This window comes from Rhinolophus hipposideros, assembly GCF_964194185.1.
Source record: "Rhinolophus hipposideros genome assembly, chromosome: 2".
NCBI classification, from domain to species: domain Eukaryota; kingdom Metazoa; phylum Chordata; class Mammalia; order Chiroptera; family Rhinolophidae; genus Rhinolophus; species Rhinolophus hipposideros.
In genome coordinates this window covers 56,621,081-56,637,537 of record NC_138048.1, presented here as the reverse complement: position 1 = coordinate 56,637,537, position 16,457 = coordinate 56,621,081, and the positions used below count along the sequence as shown (strand labels likewise).

The window sequence follows — 16,457 nt, the reverse complement described above, 5'->3', positions numbered from 1 at the left end:
GTTTCAAGAGTCTACGGTTATATCTATTGTCCCAATATCACTTCCAATTTAGAATTTGTCATTCTACAAAAGTCACAGTTCATGCAATAAATTGTATGATTACACTCCTTGTGGAATATATTTGTGGGGTCTTTATAGGATACAAGAACTTCTGTATAGCTTTGACTTAGTCACTTCTAACAGACCTTTTCCCTTAACTTCATATCACCAGATGTCTACCCAAGAGTCTCTCTCCTCTCATGCCCATTGCCTGGGAGATGGGCAGAGTAAAGTTAAAATGTCTCAAACTCAGCAACTTCTTCAGTGTTGGATCAACCACAGGAATCCTCTCCCCTTGAACAGCATAAGGACTCCAGGTTGCTCTGTTGCCTCCTCTTTCACTGTGCTGCCAGAATGTACAATTCTGACAGGACAACAGAATTGTACATTCCCTTTCTTGTTTACACTCCTTTCTAATCTTTACACTGTTCTCTTGCATACCTCCTTTTGGCTCCAAGGGGGAAATTTCCTCACCCATCTTCTTCCATTGGGAAAGCAGCTGGAGTAGGCACTGTTCTCACTGAACATTACAAAAACATGACGACCACTACCATATACTCTCCCTATCCTATTGTTATATGTGCAATACTTTTAAGATCTTCAAAGAACTATGAAAGTAGCATGTTTTTCAAAAACAAAAAAGTAGGATTTTGAAACCAAAGCTGGGGAATATGATCAAGGATATCTGGTAATTTCTACAACCTACGTCCCCATACCTTTGTCTGTGAAGGGTCTGCCTGACTCAGTCTTGAGAAATTGAGAACATTTTAAAAGAAATCTATAAAAGTTGGACTCCTTTACTAATTACTATATTAATACTGATATAAATTGGCATGAAAGGTGATGATTGAATTGTTTTATCTTAAGATTGCAAATAGAATATCTAAGTCATGATCTTTGTTCTTTTGGATCTTGTATGTGGTACTTCCCTTCTATTATTAATAGAACATTTGTAGAGGCTGTAACATGTCTCATTGTACAGAATTTATTTGCTGGATTCTAACAATAGATACTTTATTTTATAAAAATGCACTTGCAACTATCTGGGCTATCATTTGCTGAATATTCCTCAAATTTTGCCCTGTTGAGCTTCTCTTCTCCTTTTTTTTGCCTCCTACCTCTACCTCTACTGATGCAGTTCTAACTTTACAAATAATGAATGTCTCTGACTCATGTCTTCATGCATCCTGTCCTAGTTTCCCTCCACTCACCAACTTGTAAATTCTTTTAAGATATGGGCCATAGCTCCTAGAACATAAAATTGCACTCTGAACACAATAGGAAAACAGTGAGCATTAGTTGATTTGAATCAGTAGAAATATGTGTAACTGGTTTTAAAATGTTGCATTTTATGAAGCAGGAAGTTTTCATGCAAGAGTTAAATTGAAATAGACTTTTACGCTGTATGAAGGTTGTGATAATTGACAGAATCTTAACTTGCACACGGTCCTTAACAATGATAAGGTATCTCACAAACTTATGAGATAGATAGGGCAGACTTTATCTCCATTTTACAGGTGACTATATCGAGGCTGAGGAAAGTTAAACTAATTGTTGAAGTTGCACAGCTATGATGGAAGGAACCCAATTTGTTGACTAGAGTCCTTTTCTTGTCCATAATACCACTGCATTGAGGTATGAATCTTTGTCTGTATTCTGATTTACTGAAATGAATCAATCTTCATAATTACCACAGATAGTACACAGCCTCCTAGAAGCCCATTCCAAGATTATCAAAAGTATGTATTTATGTCCATCAGAGGGCTACTCTAGGTCTCTAGCCCTTTTTCTTTCTTTGTTGCCGACAGGACAGTGCACGGGTTACCTAATTCATCCTCTGTAATTTAAAAAGAAAGCAGCATATTAATGAACACTTTTGTAGAAATTTGCAGTGAGGACAATAGGAAGGGCTAGACTATTTATGATCCTTAAAAGAAAGAGAAGGAAAGGTGACGTCTCTGGCAATGTGGTGCTCTGCTCCCAAAGGAGGCTAAGATTCCTGCCCACCAATGGATGAGGCCATGGGCAGCATGTGCAGATGCCACTTTCAGGTTGTACCCACAACAACTCCTTTGTGGGCCACTGATGGAAGAAGAATGACTCCATGGCTCCTGTGACGTGGCAAATCTCAGGAGACCAAAATGAAAGGAGAGTGTGTTTGGGCCTTTTGTCTGATTCTAAGGAGAGGTTCTGACTTCTCACTGCACACTCATTAAAGGGCTTCTCCTACTCTTAGCTTCAGAGCAACTGGAGTGCTCTGAGGGAACATGACCTTTAGAAAGTTTCTGATTATTGATCTGAGATCCTGGGCCTCATCCCAAAGGGGGCAGCCATTGGGTATTAAGGACTCTTGAAGGGTAAAATTACCTGAAACACTCTTTTTATGCCTTGTTATTTCAGATTAAAAACCTGGAAAAGACATGAGGGGAAAAAAATCTGCTATATCCTTGAAAAAGGTATCATTTAACCCCTGATTTCCAAAGTGAAAAGATAGAATGTTCCCCATGCGTTAGGAGGAGTAGGCTCAGCATTATAAATATACTTCCTCAACTATTTCACTTTCCCTTAGAGCTATACTTAAAAGGATTGACAGGAAAGAGAGTAATGCCATTACTTGAAAAGGTACAAAAATCTATGCTCTGTATGAAGGGAGGAAGAGATTTCATGAGCATTGTTTATGAACTGCTACTTTAAGGCTTTCTTTACCAGAAGTAATTGGGGGAGAGATACATTTCCATTTTAATTTATCTAATATGTTTTCATTTAAGAAGTATATTAATAACTTTTGACCATGAGTAATCAATCTGTCCCATCCCACTCTTTGTCCCAAATTTCTGCAATGGTTTTCAAGTCATACGAGGGTCTGACAATTAAGTTCGCGAACTTGTTGCAACCATGTTGCTAACCTTTTTTGATATCAGAGGGATTATTCATTATAAATTTGTACCAATTAGACAAACAGTTAACCACATTTACTATTTTGAAGTGCTGAGGATGCATGAAAAAGTTAGACGAAAATGACTTGAATTTTTCACCAACATTTCATGGCTCTTGTGTCACGACAATGGACCAGCTCACACGGCACTTTTGTCTGTGAGGGAGTTTTTAGCCAGTAAACAAATAACTGTATTGGAACACCCTCTCTGCTCACCTGATCTGGCCCCTAATGACTTCTTTCTTTACCGTAAGATAAAGGAAATATTGAAAGGAAGACATTTTGATGACATCCAGGACATCAAGTGTAATATACTAACAGCTGTGATGGCCATTCCAGAAAAAGAGTTCCAAAATTGCTTTGAAGTGTGGACTAGGCACTGGTGTTGGTGCATAGCTTCCCAAGGGGAGTACTTCAAAGGTGACCATAGTGATATTCAGCAATGAGGTATGTAGCACTTTTTCTAGAATGAGTGCACGAACTAAATTGTCTTATTTCATACACTTCTTTCTTTTTGAAAGGATAGATGAATTTGGTCTCTTATGAACAATCCATTTTAGCAATGATGGGGTTAAGAGAGTTTTAGCCCCCAGAATAACCCTCTGATGACTGGAAACAAAGATTGAAGGCCCCCTCCATACTTCTAGGCCTTTAGCTCTGAGGTCTATAATAGTATGTGACAGACAGCAGACTATGAAGTACAGATACTGATATCTCACATCACCATGGTATGACATAGTACAAAGAGAACTGGACCTGAAGTCCATGCCAGCGTTACCTTGGGTCTCAATTACTTATTATAATGTGATCCATATAATATTTAGAGTCAATTTTCTCCTCTGTTAAGTGGGAATCAAGATGCCTACTTCATTCTGATAAGATGTTTCCAATATCCTGTCCTGATCACACCCATATTCAAGGATCACAGAGAGTAAGCAAAGTTTAGATGTAGTTTTCTCCAAGAAATAAAAAAAAATAAATAAATAAAAAATAAAAAAATAAAATATCCCTGTAAGAAAACTAAATAAAATTCAGATGATTCATGACTGGTAACAGAAGAATCTCCATGTAGCAAAGGGTTATTGGCCTGATATGAAAGTCTCAAACTATTTTCTCTTGATATCAATCTTCCCTTTGGAGATATGTGCCCTAGATAAGTGACCTTAGGGAAAATCGGCTCACAATTTTCCTATGCAGACACAGAAATATTTTTATAATTCCTCATGGCATAACTGAGACCAGTCTGGCACATTTACCTGAGGCTTTATTCATTTTGGGGAGGATTACAAACATGAAGGAAAGGAGGATGTCACAAAAATAGAGACTATCTTATAGAATGTAGCTTGCTGCTCTGCACGCTCACATTGCCTATCCCATTCTGGTTTCGGTCATGCTTTTGTGTGGTGAGTACTATCTTAACACCATTCCAGAATCCATTCCTAATCATCAACCTTCCTTTACATCCCAAACCATATTCCTGACAATATTTCCTAAGCACCTAGATCCAACCATATCTGAAGCACAAACTTTTCAACTTTGGGAGCTAATTATTTCCTGATTTGGATTAAGCATGTTTAAATTATGTTTCTCTTATTTATAGCCAAGTTAGTGTGAGCACATGATTGATCTTCATATAATCTGGAGAGCCTGATATGGCATATTATCTGCTGAATGAGTGCCTCAATTATTAATCATACTTCTATTTGGAAGTTAAAATACACATTCTCTCTATGACATAATATTTATCGCAGAAATGAATACAGAAAAATCTTTAGTCCGTCATTCCATTCACTTAAAAATATTTTTAAAATAAGCGCCAAATGTAGGATTCAATAAGTTTTTGTCATTTATTTATTTATTAGACATAAATTCATTACAAAATTGACTCACATATTTATGAAAATATTTAAAATCACAAAAAATCATGCTCATATAAAATATTAAGTGTTAAATTGTATTTTATGTTTATAGACTATCAAATCTAAGAATTATAACTGGATGTCTGGTTATGTAATATGACAAAAATATATCTAAAAATATGACAAAGATGTTAAGAAATATATTTACAACATGTATTTGTATCTTGTAAACCAATTTTATTTGGTTTCATGAAAAATAGAGAAAAGGTACATTTAATATTTACCTCATCTGAATCTTTTGGTAAACTGAAACAAATGTAAAATTGTATATCTTGACTTTATAGGCAAGAGGTAACCTTATAAAAAATTATCATTGGGTGAATTGATACTATACTTTCCACTATACCTGTGATGTAGGTCATTTATTAAATTTATTTGTCATAATTTTTTTAAATTTCTGTTTTCTTGAAATATCAAATAGAATAGTTCTTTCCATTAATTCACAGTTTCTTTTCTTTCAATTTTTCCCCCAAAATTATAGTTTAGCATCACTGCAGTTTTAGATAATTACATTCATTAAATGTTACTTTACGTGCTGCTCTCCAATTGCCCTTATTTCCAGATACTTGTGAGATATGAGTATGATTTATTTTCAGATGATCAGAGAAAATGCCATCAAACTTTAAAAATTGATACTGGATTATAATCTGTATGGGAAATTAGGTAAAAGAGTTCTGTACCCACAAAGCACCTTACTCTTTAAGCCACTTAACATCTGAAAGTCTCATTAATGTTTCCTGGATAAGAGAAAGAACCATTAAACTCTAAATGCTGAAGATATGTGCCTGGCCATATACATTACACAAAAGAGGTACAAATCAACAAGATTATGGTTAAAACCTAGGAGAAGAAATCCATTTTTAGAAAATCTTATATACAATGTAATAATATTCATTACAATCACAAAAGTATTTAGTTTTTATTTCTCACTTTATACTAGTAAAATATCAACTTAACTATGGTTTACTGGAGAAGCATGGTAAAATCATAAAAGAACATACTGAGGTAAAGATATTTCCAATTTCTCAAACATCAACAAAATAATTTTCTATACATAATTCAAATGAATATAAAAATGTGTAGATATGATTGTAAGATGTGGCAATTTTCTTCCATGCTACTACCATCCATGATATAAGCAAAAGCAAGTTATCATAATATACCACAAGCATGTTGTAATTTCTTTAAACCAGACTGAGACCAAGTTTCATTTAAAAGGTATTACATTTTATGTGGCTTTGACTTAGGTACCAAATGCATTGTGCTAAGCCGGGGTGTTTCCTCACGTATATAACACATTATAAGGCACATAAAAATGCAAAATAAATATTTGTTGACATCAGTTTTGTTTTACAACTTGATCGTTTAGATTTTCAAAATAGTCATGTTGCTTTCTTGATTACTCAGATATTAAAGTATAATCTATTCTAATTCTTAAATTTGGTATTTTAGAAAGATATAAATTTCACCCATGAGGGGCACAGATACTAGAATGTGAAAGTCACTTAAAAAAATAGAATGTGTTCTATTTCTTTCTAAGTTATTAAAATACTCTGGAGAATAATATTAGTTAATATTTTGGCTTCCCCTTCATTAATATTAAAGAAAACTGGGTGGTAACAGAACTTGATAGATCATTTGCTCAACAGATAGATCACCAAAATAAAGCAAAAACCAAAGAGTAACCAGAAAAAAAGGCATGTCTTAATTGCAAATAACTCCAGACAGCATACTCATGTTCTTAGGCATTGATTATACAAGATGAATTATTGAGAGGAGAGGTGGAAAACAGAAAAATGGAAAAGGGGTTCAACATAGTGGGTCTTATCATTAATTGAAGTTTGGTCCCAAAAAATAAATAAATAAGTGCACATCTGTATTTTGTAATTTTTTTCTGAGTAAGATAGGGAGCTTGGGGGATTGGAAAGAAGAATTAGCATAAGCCCTAAGAATACTATTTTTTTTTAATTTAGAAAGAGAGAAATCTTTGATGTCAACATTTCCATTAAATTTATGCACACTTATTTAAACATGTTTCTATTTGTTAGCTGCAAGTTAGTCACACACAGACTAAATTAACCTGCAAAATGGGCTCATACCGGAAAAAAAAAATAGTGCGATTAGAGCAGTGGTTTCTACAGTTAACTACAAATGGCTCACATTTCTTTTTAATTATATATAAAGTTCACCCAACATACCTGCAGTGCCTATCAAAACTAAAGGGAATAATGAACTGGGGTGGCAGTGTTGGAGTAAAGCTGATAGGATGGAGCCTTAATTCACACGTTAGTGATTACCTAGTTCAACTTTTGTATTCTGCAGCTGAGAAAACTGAATCTTCACACTAGGAAAGTGGCTTTCTTGAGGTCACGGCAGATATGTGGCTCAAATGAGGGTGGCCAGAGTGTCTAAGTTGATCACATTTTATCACCACCTCATAGCACAGTGCCTGATACATGGTAGGTGTTCTATGAATATTTTGGGTAGGTCAATGAATGGTGGAGGGGAGGGGAGGGGAGCGGAGGGGAGGGGAGGGGGGGTAGGGGAGGAGAGAGAGAAAGAAAAAGAAAGAAAGAAAGAATGGCAGAGCTAAGCTGGACTGTATTTTCAGGAATAGAAGTTTGTCAGCATCTAGGTAATTAGGATGATCACTTGTTCTGTTACCAAGTCCCTCAAAAATATTCTTGTCTGAGCCATATTGATTGAAGAGACAATGCCAGGTGCTTATAGAAGCTGATCCACTATGGCACATTTTGAAGTGATTGTAATTTTCTTCAATCTTTTATCAGTTGTATTGCTTATCAGTGGAGTTGCAGCTGTTTGAAGAGACTGTCAATTCTACAAAGGGACACTCAACTCACTGAATTGCACTACACATAATATTACTCATATCTACACTATGTCTTCAGCAATGGTGATGGCAAAAATACTTATTCCTACCCTACCCCCAGCAATTTGAACACTCAATAATATGTACTGAGTTTGATAATAGCACTCATTCAAAAGGCAATTTTCAGAAACAAAGAGGAGCAGGAGAAGGATATAAATGAAAGGGAGAAAGCTGTGAACATTTAAACTGCTTGAAGAAAGAAGAAAATCTGTTAGACTTGTTATAATTGGAACAGCATATGTAGGTCTCAGAGGAATATACAGGCAATTGGAAAATACCTTTTCAAATATAGGGCGAAGGGAACAAGTCAACAGCAGGTGTTGGTGTGTAAACAAGTCAAATTCAGGTGTAAAGAGAGTAGGCATATTTCATTATGGATTCTTGGAAGCCATTCCCTGCAGATTTAAGTGGGTAATTGAGAGTGACATTTAAAGTGGCAGAAGACAGTCTGGGAAATAGCTTCTGTATCCCACATAGTCAGGTTCAAGTGCAAGAGAGGTCTTTGTAAACAGAGTTCGTGGCAGTCCTTTTGCTCGAGGCGGTCACTAAGACTGCTTAGGGACCCAGGTAAACTTCCAGCCTCCCGCCTCATCTCGACGAACAAAGGCTTGTCCCTGGTGGAAGGAATGAGTTTTCACATTACAGTGAGGGCTCAGGGATGTGGAAAAGGCCATCTCTGTCTTATTGGGTGACACATCAGAAGTATAGTAAGGAAGGGTTTGCAGGCCTCCTGGGGGATTTGAAAGTTGAGAAAGGAATTGAAAGTCTTCCCTTTGGCTGGCAGTGCTGTGGGAGGGGATAGTTCTGTCACCTCCATAGTCAACTGGCAGATCCTGCGAGGGGGCATGTGCATAATCAACTACATCCTCTGGAAACTGGGGAAATGTGCTGAGGATCCTTCTGGGGGAGGAGAGGGCACTGTAGTTAGCTGATAAGGTGTCATCAATGGTGTTGAGGTCTTTTAACCCAAGTGTTTGAAGGACCCAGGGATCCACGGGGGGCCCAGGTTGTTCTGCACAGTTAGCAAAATCATCAGAGAGGTTTCTCTTGGCATTTTTGCGATGGGGTATCTCAGGAGGGAGATGTCTTTGTTCTTTGGGTTTCCTCTTCCCCTTTCTGAATTTTCCGCATGCTTTGGAGAACTCATCTGATGACAGCAATTTCTGGGGAAGTAACATTTGAAAATATACACAGTCATGTAATCAAGCAAGATAATTTTCTTTACTGTTGTCTAATTACACTTCCTTCAAACATTTACAAGTCACCTTAATTCCTTAGAAAACTTGATTAAAGTTATATTTTCACATACCTAACACTGATTGGATTAGCTTCTGTTTCTAAATTAAAATCTATGATGAGAAGTTACCACATAGAAACACCACTTCATATTTTTTACTAGTCATTTAAAAGTTGAAAAGACTCAGTTATGTCTTTAAAATTTCAAGTCAGGGAAGTAATTACTATTATTAGAATGAAAATAATAGTAACTATCATGTATTGGATATTGGTTGTATGCACGATTTCATTTTAATCAAGTACTGTTAAAATCTCCTTTAGTGAAGAACCTGAGACGCAGGCATATTAGTCACTTGCTAAGGAACATGCAGCCTAGATTTACATGTAAGCCATCTGCATCTAGAGAGAACCACTGATTGAAACACTATGCAATACTGCTCCCTCTTATTAACTTTCATAACAATCTCATATAATATGTATTACATTATTCTAAATCTTGCAATCAAATGAGAGAAAAAATTGCCTCATTAATATAACTTACTAATTTAATATCTGTTCTTTTCCTGGAGTTAAGAGCCCAGGCTAATAACTGTGAGGCAGGCTCTCTTTCTGAACAAAACTAACTGAGTTGTAAAGGAGTCAAATATATTGTGCCCTTTGCTCTCTGAACTGGTATGTCCTGTAAAAGCAAGAAACATTATCCAGTTAGATTAAATAATATCAAATAACGTAGCTTGTCTAGAAATAAGGTAAAGATTGGTGGTAGCTACAACAATGATAACAGAATGGCATATACATAACAAAAAAATACAAACCCCAAAGAAATGAAGAATAAAAGAGGACTATGGGCAAACAGTCTACCGTTGAGTTAGAAATAGTTCATTTTAAAAGTTTAAGAAAAAATGTTCATTAAAAAATAGCCCAGTCAAGAAATCTGGGCTCCAGTCATGTTCATAACATTTTAGAGCTGGAAAGATTCTTCAAAGATCTTTTAACCCATCCATTTACAGATGAAGGTAACTGAGGCCCTAAGTGACAGTGATTTACCGAAAGTCAAACAGATAATTGAAAGAACTGTGTGTCTCACAGATCGGATTCTTCTCCACTGTTTCATCCATCTAACTGTGTCTTTTGATTTATTTCTATTGTCTCAGCACTCCCTTGACTGGCTTTTGATTCTTAAGCAACTCCTTTTGTAATATATGACTAACATCTGCAATCTAAATATTTCCCAGAAATGATACATAAAAATTCTTGTGAAAGTGCTGTATTTTACTCAGAAAAATCCATCTATCCTATAAATGCACTCGAAGACACGTTGTTTAGTACACTTCCTACATTTACTTAAGGAGTTTTACAGAAATGGTCTCCCTTCTCAAATCACCATTCTGTCCTTATAAAGGGGATAGTTACATACCTTGGTCTTTTCTTTAAGACATTTAACCAAAGCAGAATTCAGGTATTGTCTGAGGTGATTATTCTCTTCATGTAACCTAGCAAGTTCTTCTTCCTTCTGCACCAGAGTATCTTGGAGCTGCAAAAAAGGAGACAAAGCTAAAAGCTGCTCCTCTGTATTGACTTTGTAACCTTATAATAATACCACTGATCCTTAACCTGTTTAAACCTGATTATTATGCTGTTTGTCTTAAGAGCTCAACCTCAGGGAACCCTTGTCCTCAGAGGCCTACATTCAATCTACACCCACCTACCACCTGATTGTTCAGTTTGGGGCTCTGAATTTTTTACTCATTGCAAAGTGTTTGAAGAGATTATATGACTTTTAAAATTGTAACCACAAGGGAAGGTATGTAGGAAAATGAGCTGCGTGCAACTGTTTAAATATAGAAAAAGGTGTTTAGAAAGGTTTCGCTGGACTCTTTCCTTGCACATTCAAAAAAGAAGAAGGAGAAAGTGGTGGATTGGCTTCCCTTGGCCTCAGATTGATCTGCTTGTATGTCCGCTAGATTAAATTACTCCCAAGAACAATAACAAACAAAACGTGGAATATGAAGCAATCTTTGTAAACACTTTTATAGTCATTATCCCTTCTCCAAGTGATGAGCTATGTTTACGATTTAAAAATATTTTATATATTATTATATCATTTAATCTTTCCAACAGCTCTCTGAGGAAGGCAGCACAGATATGCCAATTTCATAGATAAGGAGAAAGAGGATTTAAGAAGTCATACAACTGAAAGGTGCAATGTCGGGGCTTGACTTGGGGTCTTCCTCCAGGGTTTTGGTTGTTGGGGGTAGTTTTTTTGTTTTGTTTTGCTTTTTGTTTGTTTGGGTGTTTCTGTGTCATTGTCACCTAACTTTGATCACTCTGCGGACATCTATCCACTTTGGTTCTAAACTGAAAGTCAACATATGAATTTAACAAGGGAAAGGAAGCAGTATGGCATTAGGAGACATCAGGGAGAATTGACTGCATGGAACATGGCTGGTCTCAGTGTTCTGATTGTACATACCTGCTTGTTTCTGTAGAGCTGAGATGAAAGCTGAGCCTCTTCCCAGGAACAAGAGTTAGGAAAGGGGAAATTCAAGTCACTGGATGATTCTATGTGAAAACACCAAGTGGGTAACTTGAGAAAACACACTTGCATTTCTTGTGTAATAAAAAATTCACCAAAAGATTTCAGAAAGTTTGATAGGTTCAATTACCTTTCTAAAAATAGCTATTGCCTTCACATAGGAAAACAAAATATTTAAAGCTTTTAAAAGGGGCACGCATAGTATGAAAAGACAAATATTTACAGCTTATATGCCAAAGTGACTACAGAGGTGAATTTTTAAGAGCTAAGAAGTCACATGCTATACCTACCAAACAAAAAACAAGAAAACCTATGCTTGGGCCTGCTAAATTGGTTTACTTTCCTTTCCTCACCTAGCACAGTTCTGACTCGTGCTTTCCTCTACTTAAACGGAAATATTACTGAAATATTTTTGATTGAAATAGAATTATGAGTAAGGAGACAAGAATAAAATTATATATACTGGTTTCATATTCTTGGGCATTCTGTTTCTCTGTCACTTGTAGTAGAAAGCTGGAATTGAAAAACTTCCTAATATATGTGTTTTCAATAGTTTGGGGCTTTTTGTGTCTTTTCTTCTCAAATTAAAAAAAAAAAATCACATGACAGAACCAACAGTGCAGATATTTAATTCTGAAGTGTCTGAGAGTTTTTCCAAAAACTTGAGTATTAATAGAAAAATTCCTTTGACATTTATAAATACTGTTTACTAAGCCTCAGGTCAAAATTAATATGTAATTTTTGATCAATGTTATACTTCCCTCCAAAGTTGAAGTCTTCTTTGGGCAAAAAGGAATCATTTTTTCCACTTACATGACACTGTTCATAGAATTTCCTCTATGAAATAAGAGATTAAATTAGTGCTTCTTGCTTCTCTCTCATACTCAGGGGAAGTTTTCTGAATTCCAAAAGAAATGCCCCAACTGATATCTTGACTCCAAAAACATCCCATTGGTATTGTTTATAAAACTTTGACCCAAATCCAACTCCCTCAGGGAGTTAGAAATCTCCAAAAACTGTAAAGTGTAGGGAGAAATACATATTGTCCAGCAAATAAGGGAAAGAATCCCATTTTCACTACTTGGCAAGTACAAAAGAAGAGATTATTTAGATTATTAAAATTCAGGAGTCTGTGGGCTTTCTTAAACTTTCCATATCATCCCTTCTTCTACAGATTTCCAGCCCATGATGCTTTGCAACTATGGGTATTGGAAAAGGGCTTCAGATCTACCAGGAAAGCAGAAGCGCCGAACTTACCCTGTGCCTGTAGTGCTTGTTGGGGCTCTCTGTTGTCCAGGAGACCAGCAGCCCAGAAAGAGACCCAAGTCTCCGTGGAAACGTCAACACTAGATTCTGACGTTGTAGTGGAATACGGACAATTATAGCTCTGGCCTCCTACAAAGTACTCATCTTGGCAAGGCAGAACGGTGTTCTGTGAAATTCAGTATAAGGGGTAGTGGGGTTCCCAGGAGATGGGGTGATGGGGATTTGGAAGGGTGAAAAAGGGGGAGAAAGATACAGAAATTACATGCAATTAATCCAAAACAACAAAAGTGCTAAGTATAGATCCCAGATTAATTCTGAGTTGTCAAAATATAATTACTGGAAGGGATTGGTTTACCCAGCACTTTTCCTTAGGCCCTCTCAGCAAAGATGGACCAAATTTGTAAATATCCAGGAGTATTCTCTGTGGCCATGTCTGAGTCATCTGACAGGCTATACCCAGAATCTAAGTAAAAGGAATTCTACTTAATGGTTCAAAGACATAAGAATTATTCGACTCTTTCTAGCAAATATCTTAATTATATTGCCAACAGCCTTGAAAGACAAAGAGCCAGAATACCAAGGCTGAAGGAAGCAGAATATGACATATAACCTAACCTCCTTATTTTAGTTTCTTACTTTCTGAACTATTAAACTTGCCCTATTTGTCTCTTTCTCCTTCCCCTGGCTTTAAATGCTGCTGGATTCTATGGTGATCTGAATGGTTTGAGATAGATACATAGATGCATTCCAGAGATAACTAATAAATATTGCTCCTAACTCTAAGCATGGGGGCATAAAGTCACTCCAAGCAAACATATAATCAAAGCTGAAGTAAGTTAGTCAGCAGAAACAGCAAGCTCCAGGTCTCTCCATCACCAGGTCTCAATGCCCTTCCAAAGTTATCTTGCCACTCTAACTGCCTGGCAAGTATTCTCCTCTGTGTTCTGAGCCAGTGAACACGCTCCCGCCCCTGACTCCTCAAACCTCAAACACAGTCTTTCCAAATGTCCAGGCAGGGACAGGTATGCAGCAGTCTTCTTGGGTTAATTTGTACAACAACCCAATCCTAATTATTTGTCAATGTTTAATCAGGTAAAAGCCATTCATTTCAGCAGAGCCCAGCTATGGACAAACTTTTTACCACTATAAGTCTTCTGTGGCTTTGAGGACTTTCTTGGGCATAACATAAACAGAGAGAACACAAATAAGAAGAGAAGAAAATGTTAAGTAAAAAGAGCCACACTTTGTTAATGTTCCTGGTAAATTAAGTTTTGAAAAAGGCGCATTATGAAGCAAGTCCAGGTCGGGCAATGCAGACCACAGAAATTCAGCCAAAAGTTTATCAAGTGCTATTTTCTTTTCTTCTATAAGCATGTTTGCAGGCTCTTTCCCTGAGGTTATTACTGGAATTAGAGCTGAGCTGTTATGCAAGTGACACCTGAGAAGAAAACAAACCCCAAAATGCCTGTAGACTCGTTCAAGTCCAAGTGTTTGCAAATATGTGCATAATCTAGAGGAAGAGGTGGAATGAAAAATGAGTGCAGGTGCATAGGGAGAGAACTTTGGGAGAAAGTACAGAGGGTAGAAATAACAGAGAGGGTAAAGGATGAGCGAGAGAGGGGAGGGAGGAAGGGAGGGAGGAAGGAAGGGCGGGAGAGAGGAAGAGAGAGAGAGAGAGAGAGAGAGAGAGAGAGAGAGAGAGAGAGAGAGAGAGAGAGAGAGAGAGAGATATCAGGAGAAGAAGATAGAGGAGAATAAAAAGGAGATGGGCATCAAAGAGGACCTGTCTTAATTGTCAGGTAGAGAAATCTTGCTTCCAAGGTGGAAGCAATTCTCACTGAAAAGCTTACTAGCTCCCTGAGCCTCCAGGTTTCGCCAGCGGACTAGCTAACGCCAGCTTCTCACTTACCATCTTGCAGTGGAAGAAGGCGGTGCAGAAACTGAGCCCACTCAATTTTTCGGTAAAGCTGGTGGGAGCTTTAAATGGATCTGAGGGGAGGAGCTAGGAGAGGCGAGTTCTAATCTGGTGGAGCTGCGGGGGACGGCGGGGGCTCCCGGCGAGCGCCGCCCTCTGATTTGGTGCGAGGCTGTCAAACTGGTGACGTGCGTCAGGAGACATCCAGCCAAAGCCAAAGTCATTGGCACTCACGGCGACCGCCGCGTTGGGACCTGAAACCTGCGGGGTGGGTTGCGCAGCGCAGCTTCAAAACCCGCGCCTGTGCGGGCTCGCCGCTGGTCCGCGAGGCTTCAGGGGTGGCGGTGACCCCGCACAGGCTCCCGCCGGGCGGGGCAGGGGAGTGGCGGGTGCCCGGGCGTAGGGTCCGCCCAAATCCGCACCTCAGGGATCAAGGCAGCACCTGGGGAGGCCCATCCTGCAGGCCCCAGAGGTAACAGTGCCCCTGTGTATTTTCTGGCCAGGGATAAATAGCAACGTGCTTTCTGACGCTGTGAATCGGGGGCTTCTTTCCCCGCTCCTATTTGGTAGGTCTCATTTCCCCCCCAGTCTTTAAGGTGTGTGTTAAATGTAAAGGCGATGTAGGTCCATTCTAGAATGTAAGCTTCAGGAGAACAGTGATTTCTGTCTGTTTTGGTCACTGCTGTCTCTCAAGTGCCTAGAACAATTTTTAACATACAGTGGGGCGCCCTGTAAAAAAGGAATTAGCCTACAAACTTAACAATCTAAAGTGCCTGTCTCTATGTTGGTCCTATCTTCACAACTACTATTATATAGAATAAATTCTTGCAATTAAGAAAAATTAGTGTCTTAATACTTCTCCGTTAAAGTGTTTGATTTCTGCCATATTTCCTCATGCATTTCATTCTCATGATTCCTGGGATGTTATATCCAGAGGAGAAAGAAGAGTAATATCATCTTTAAATCCATTCATCTACCACTAATAGCCAGCTCTTATTTCAACTGACAGTAATCTAGGAGGTACATGTTCTTATAATCCCTGTCTTAAAGGATGGTGAATGATGCCCTGATGATAACACATTTAACCAATGTTTACACAATTTGGTAGTGGCAAACTAGGGACCTGAACCTCTAGCTCTAACTTCATTCTTCTAACTACCATAATTACTTTTTCGTGACTCTCTTTTACTTCTTTACTGCATGTTATAGCCATTTATGTAATCGGCATTTTTATGGACTGAATTGTGCTCCCGCAAAATTCATGTTGGCTCTTTGACCCTCAGTGTGACTGTATGTGGAGACAGGGCTTCTAAAGAGGCAATCGAAGCTAAGAGGTTACCAGGGTGGTGCTCTAATCTAATAAGACCAGTGTCTTTGTAAGAAGAGAAACAGAGCACAGCCAGAAGACAGTCATTTGCAAGTCAAGGAGCAGGAGCGAGGCCTTAGAAGATATTGATAACTTTGATAACACCTTGATCTTAGACTGTCAGCCTCCAGAATTGTGAGAATATAAATGTGTTAAGACACCCAGTCTGTAATTCTTGTTATGAAAACCCAAGCAAACTAATACAGACATGCTGTAGGAATTGAGAAAACTTCTGATTCTGGCTTGTATAGTCCTTTCTGTAAACCAGTTTTGACCTTTATTTATTTTGCCTTGCATGGAATTTATCATCCATAGCACATGTCAGTGACCAGCACACAACAGATGCTCATTAAAT

At 37.9% G+C, this 16,457-nt stretch overlaps 1 protein-coding gene across 1 annotated transcript; it reads right to left on the bottom strand.

Annotated features, from left to right (window-relative positions):
* Positions 1-4,926: 4,926 nt before the first annotated feature.
* On the bottom strand, positions 4,927-14,859 carry GMNC (geminin coiled-coil domain containing). Its single transcript, XM_081072254.1, has 5 exons — positions 14,731-14,859; positions 12,813-12,987; positions 11,493-11,581; positions 10,437-10,553; positions 4,927-8,946 (listed from the first exon to the last, which is right to left on the bottom strand). Exons 1-5 carry the CDS (start codon positions 14,731-14,733, stop codon positions 8,329-8,331), a joined length of 1,002 nt encoding a protein of 333 aa, XP_080928380.1. The 5' UTR covers positions 14,734-14,859; the 3' UTR covers positions 4,927-8,328.
* Between the last annotated feature and the right edge of the window lie 1,598 nt (positions 14,860-16,457).

Bases quoted from the DNA above. Each gene is read 5' to 3' on its own strand.
- GMNC (XM_081072254.1), bottom strand. The intron at 11,582-12,812 runs GTAAGTTCGGCG...GTTTTCACATAG, and splicing joins ACAAGCACTACAGGCACAGG to AATCATCCAGTGACTTGAAT. The intron at 8,947-10,436 runs GTATGTAACTAT...TTACTTCCCCAG, and splicing joins GTCTTAAAGAAAAGACCAAG to AAATTGCTGTCATCAGATGA.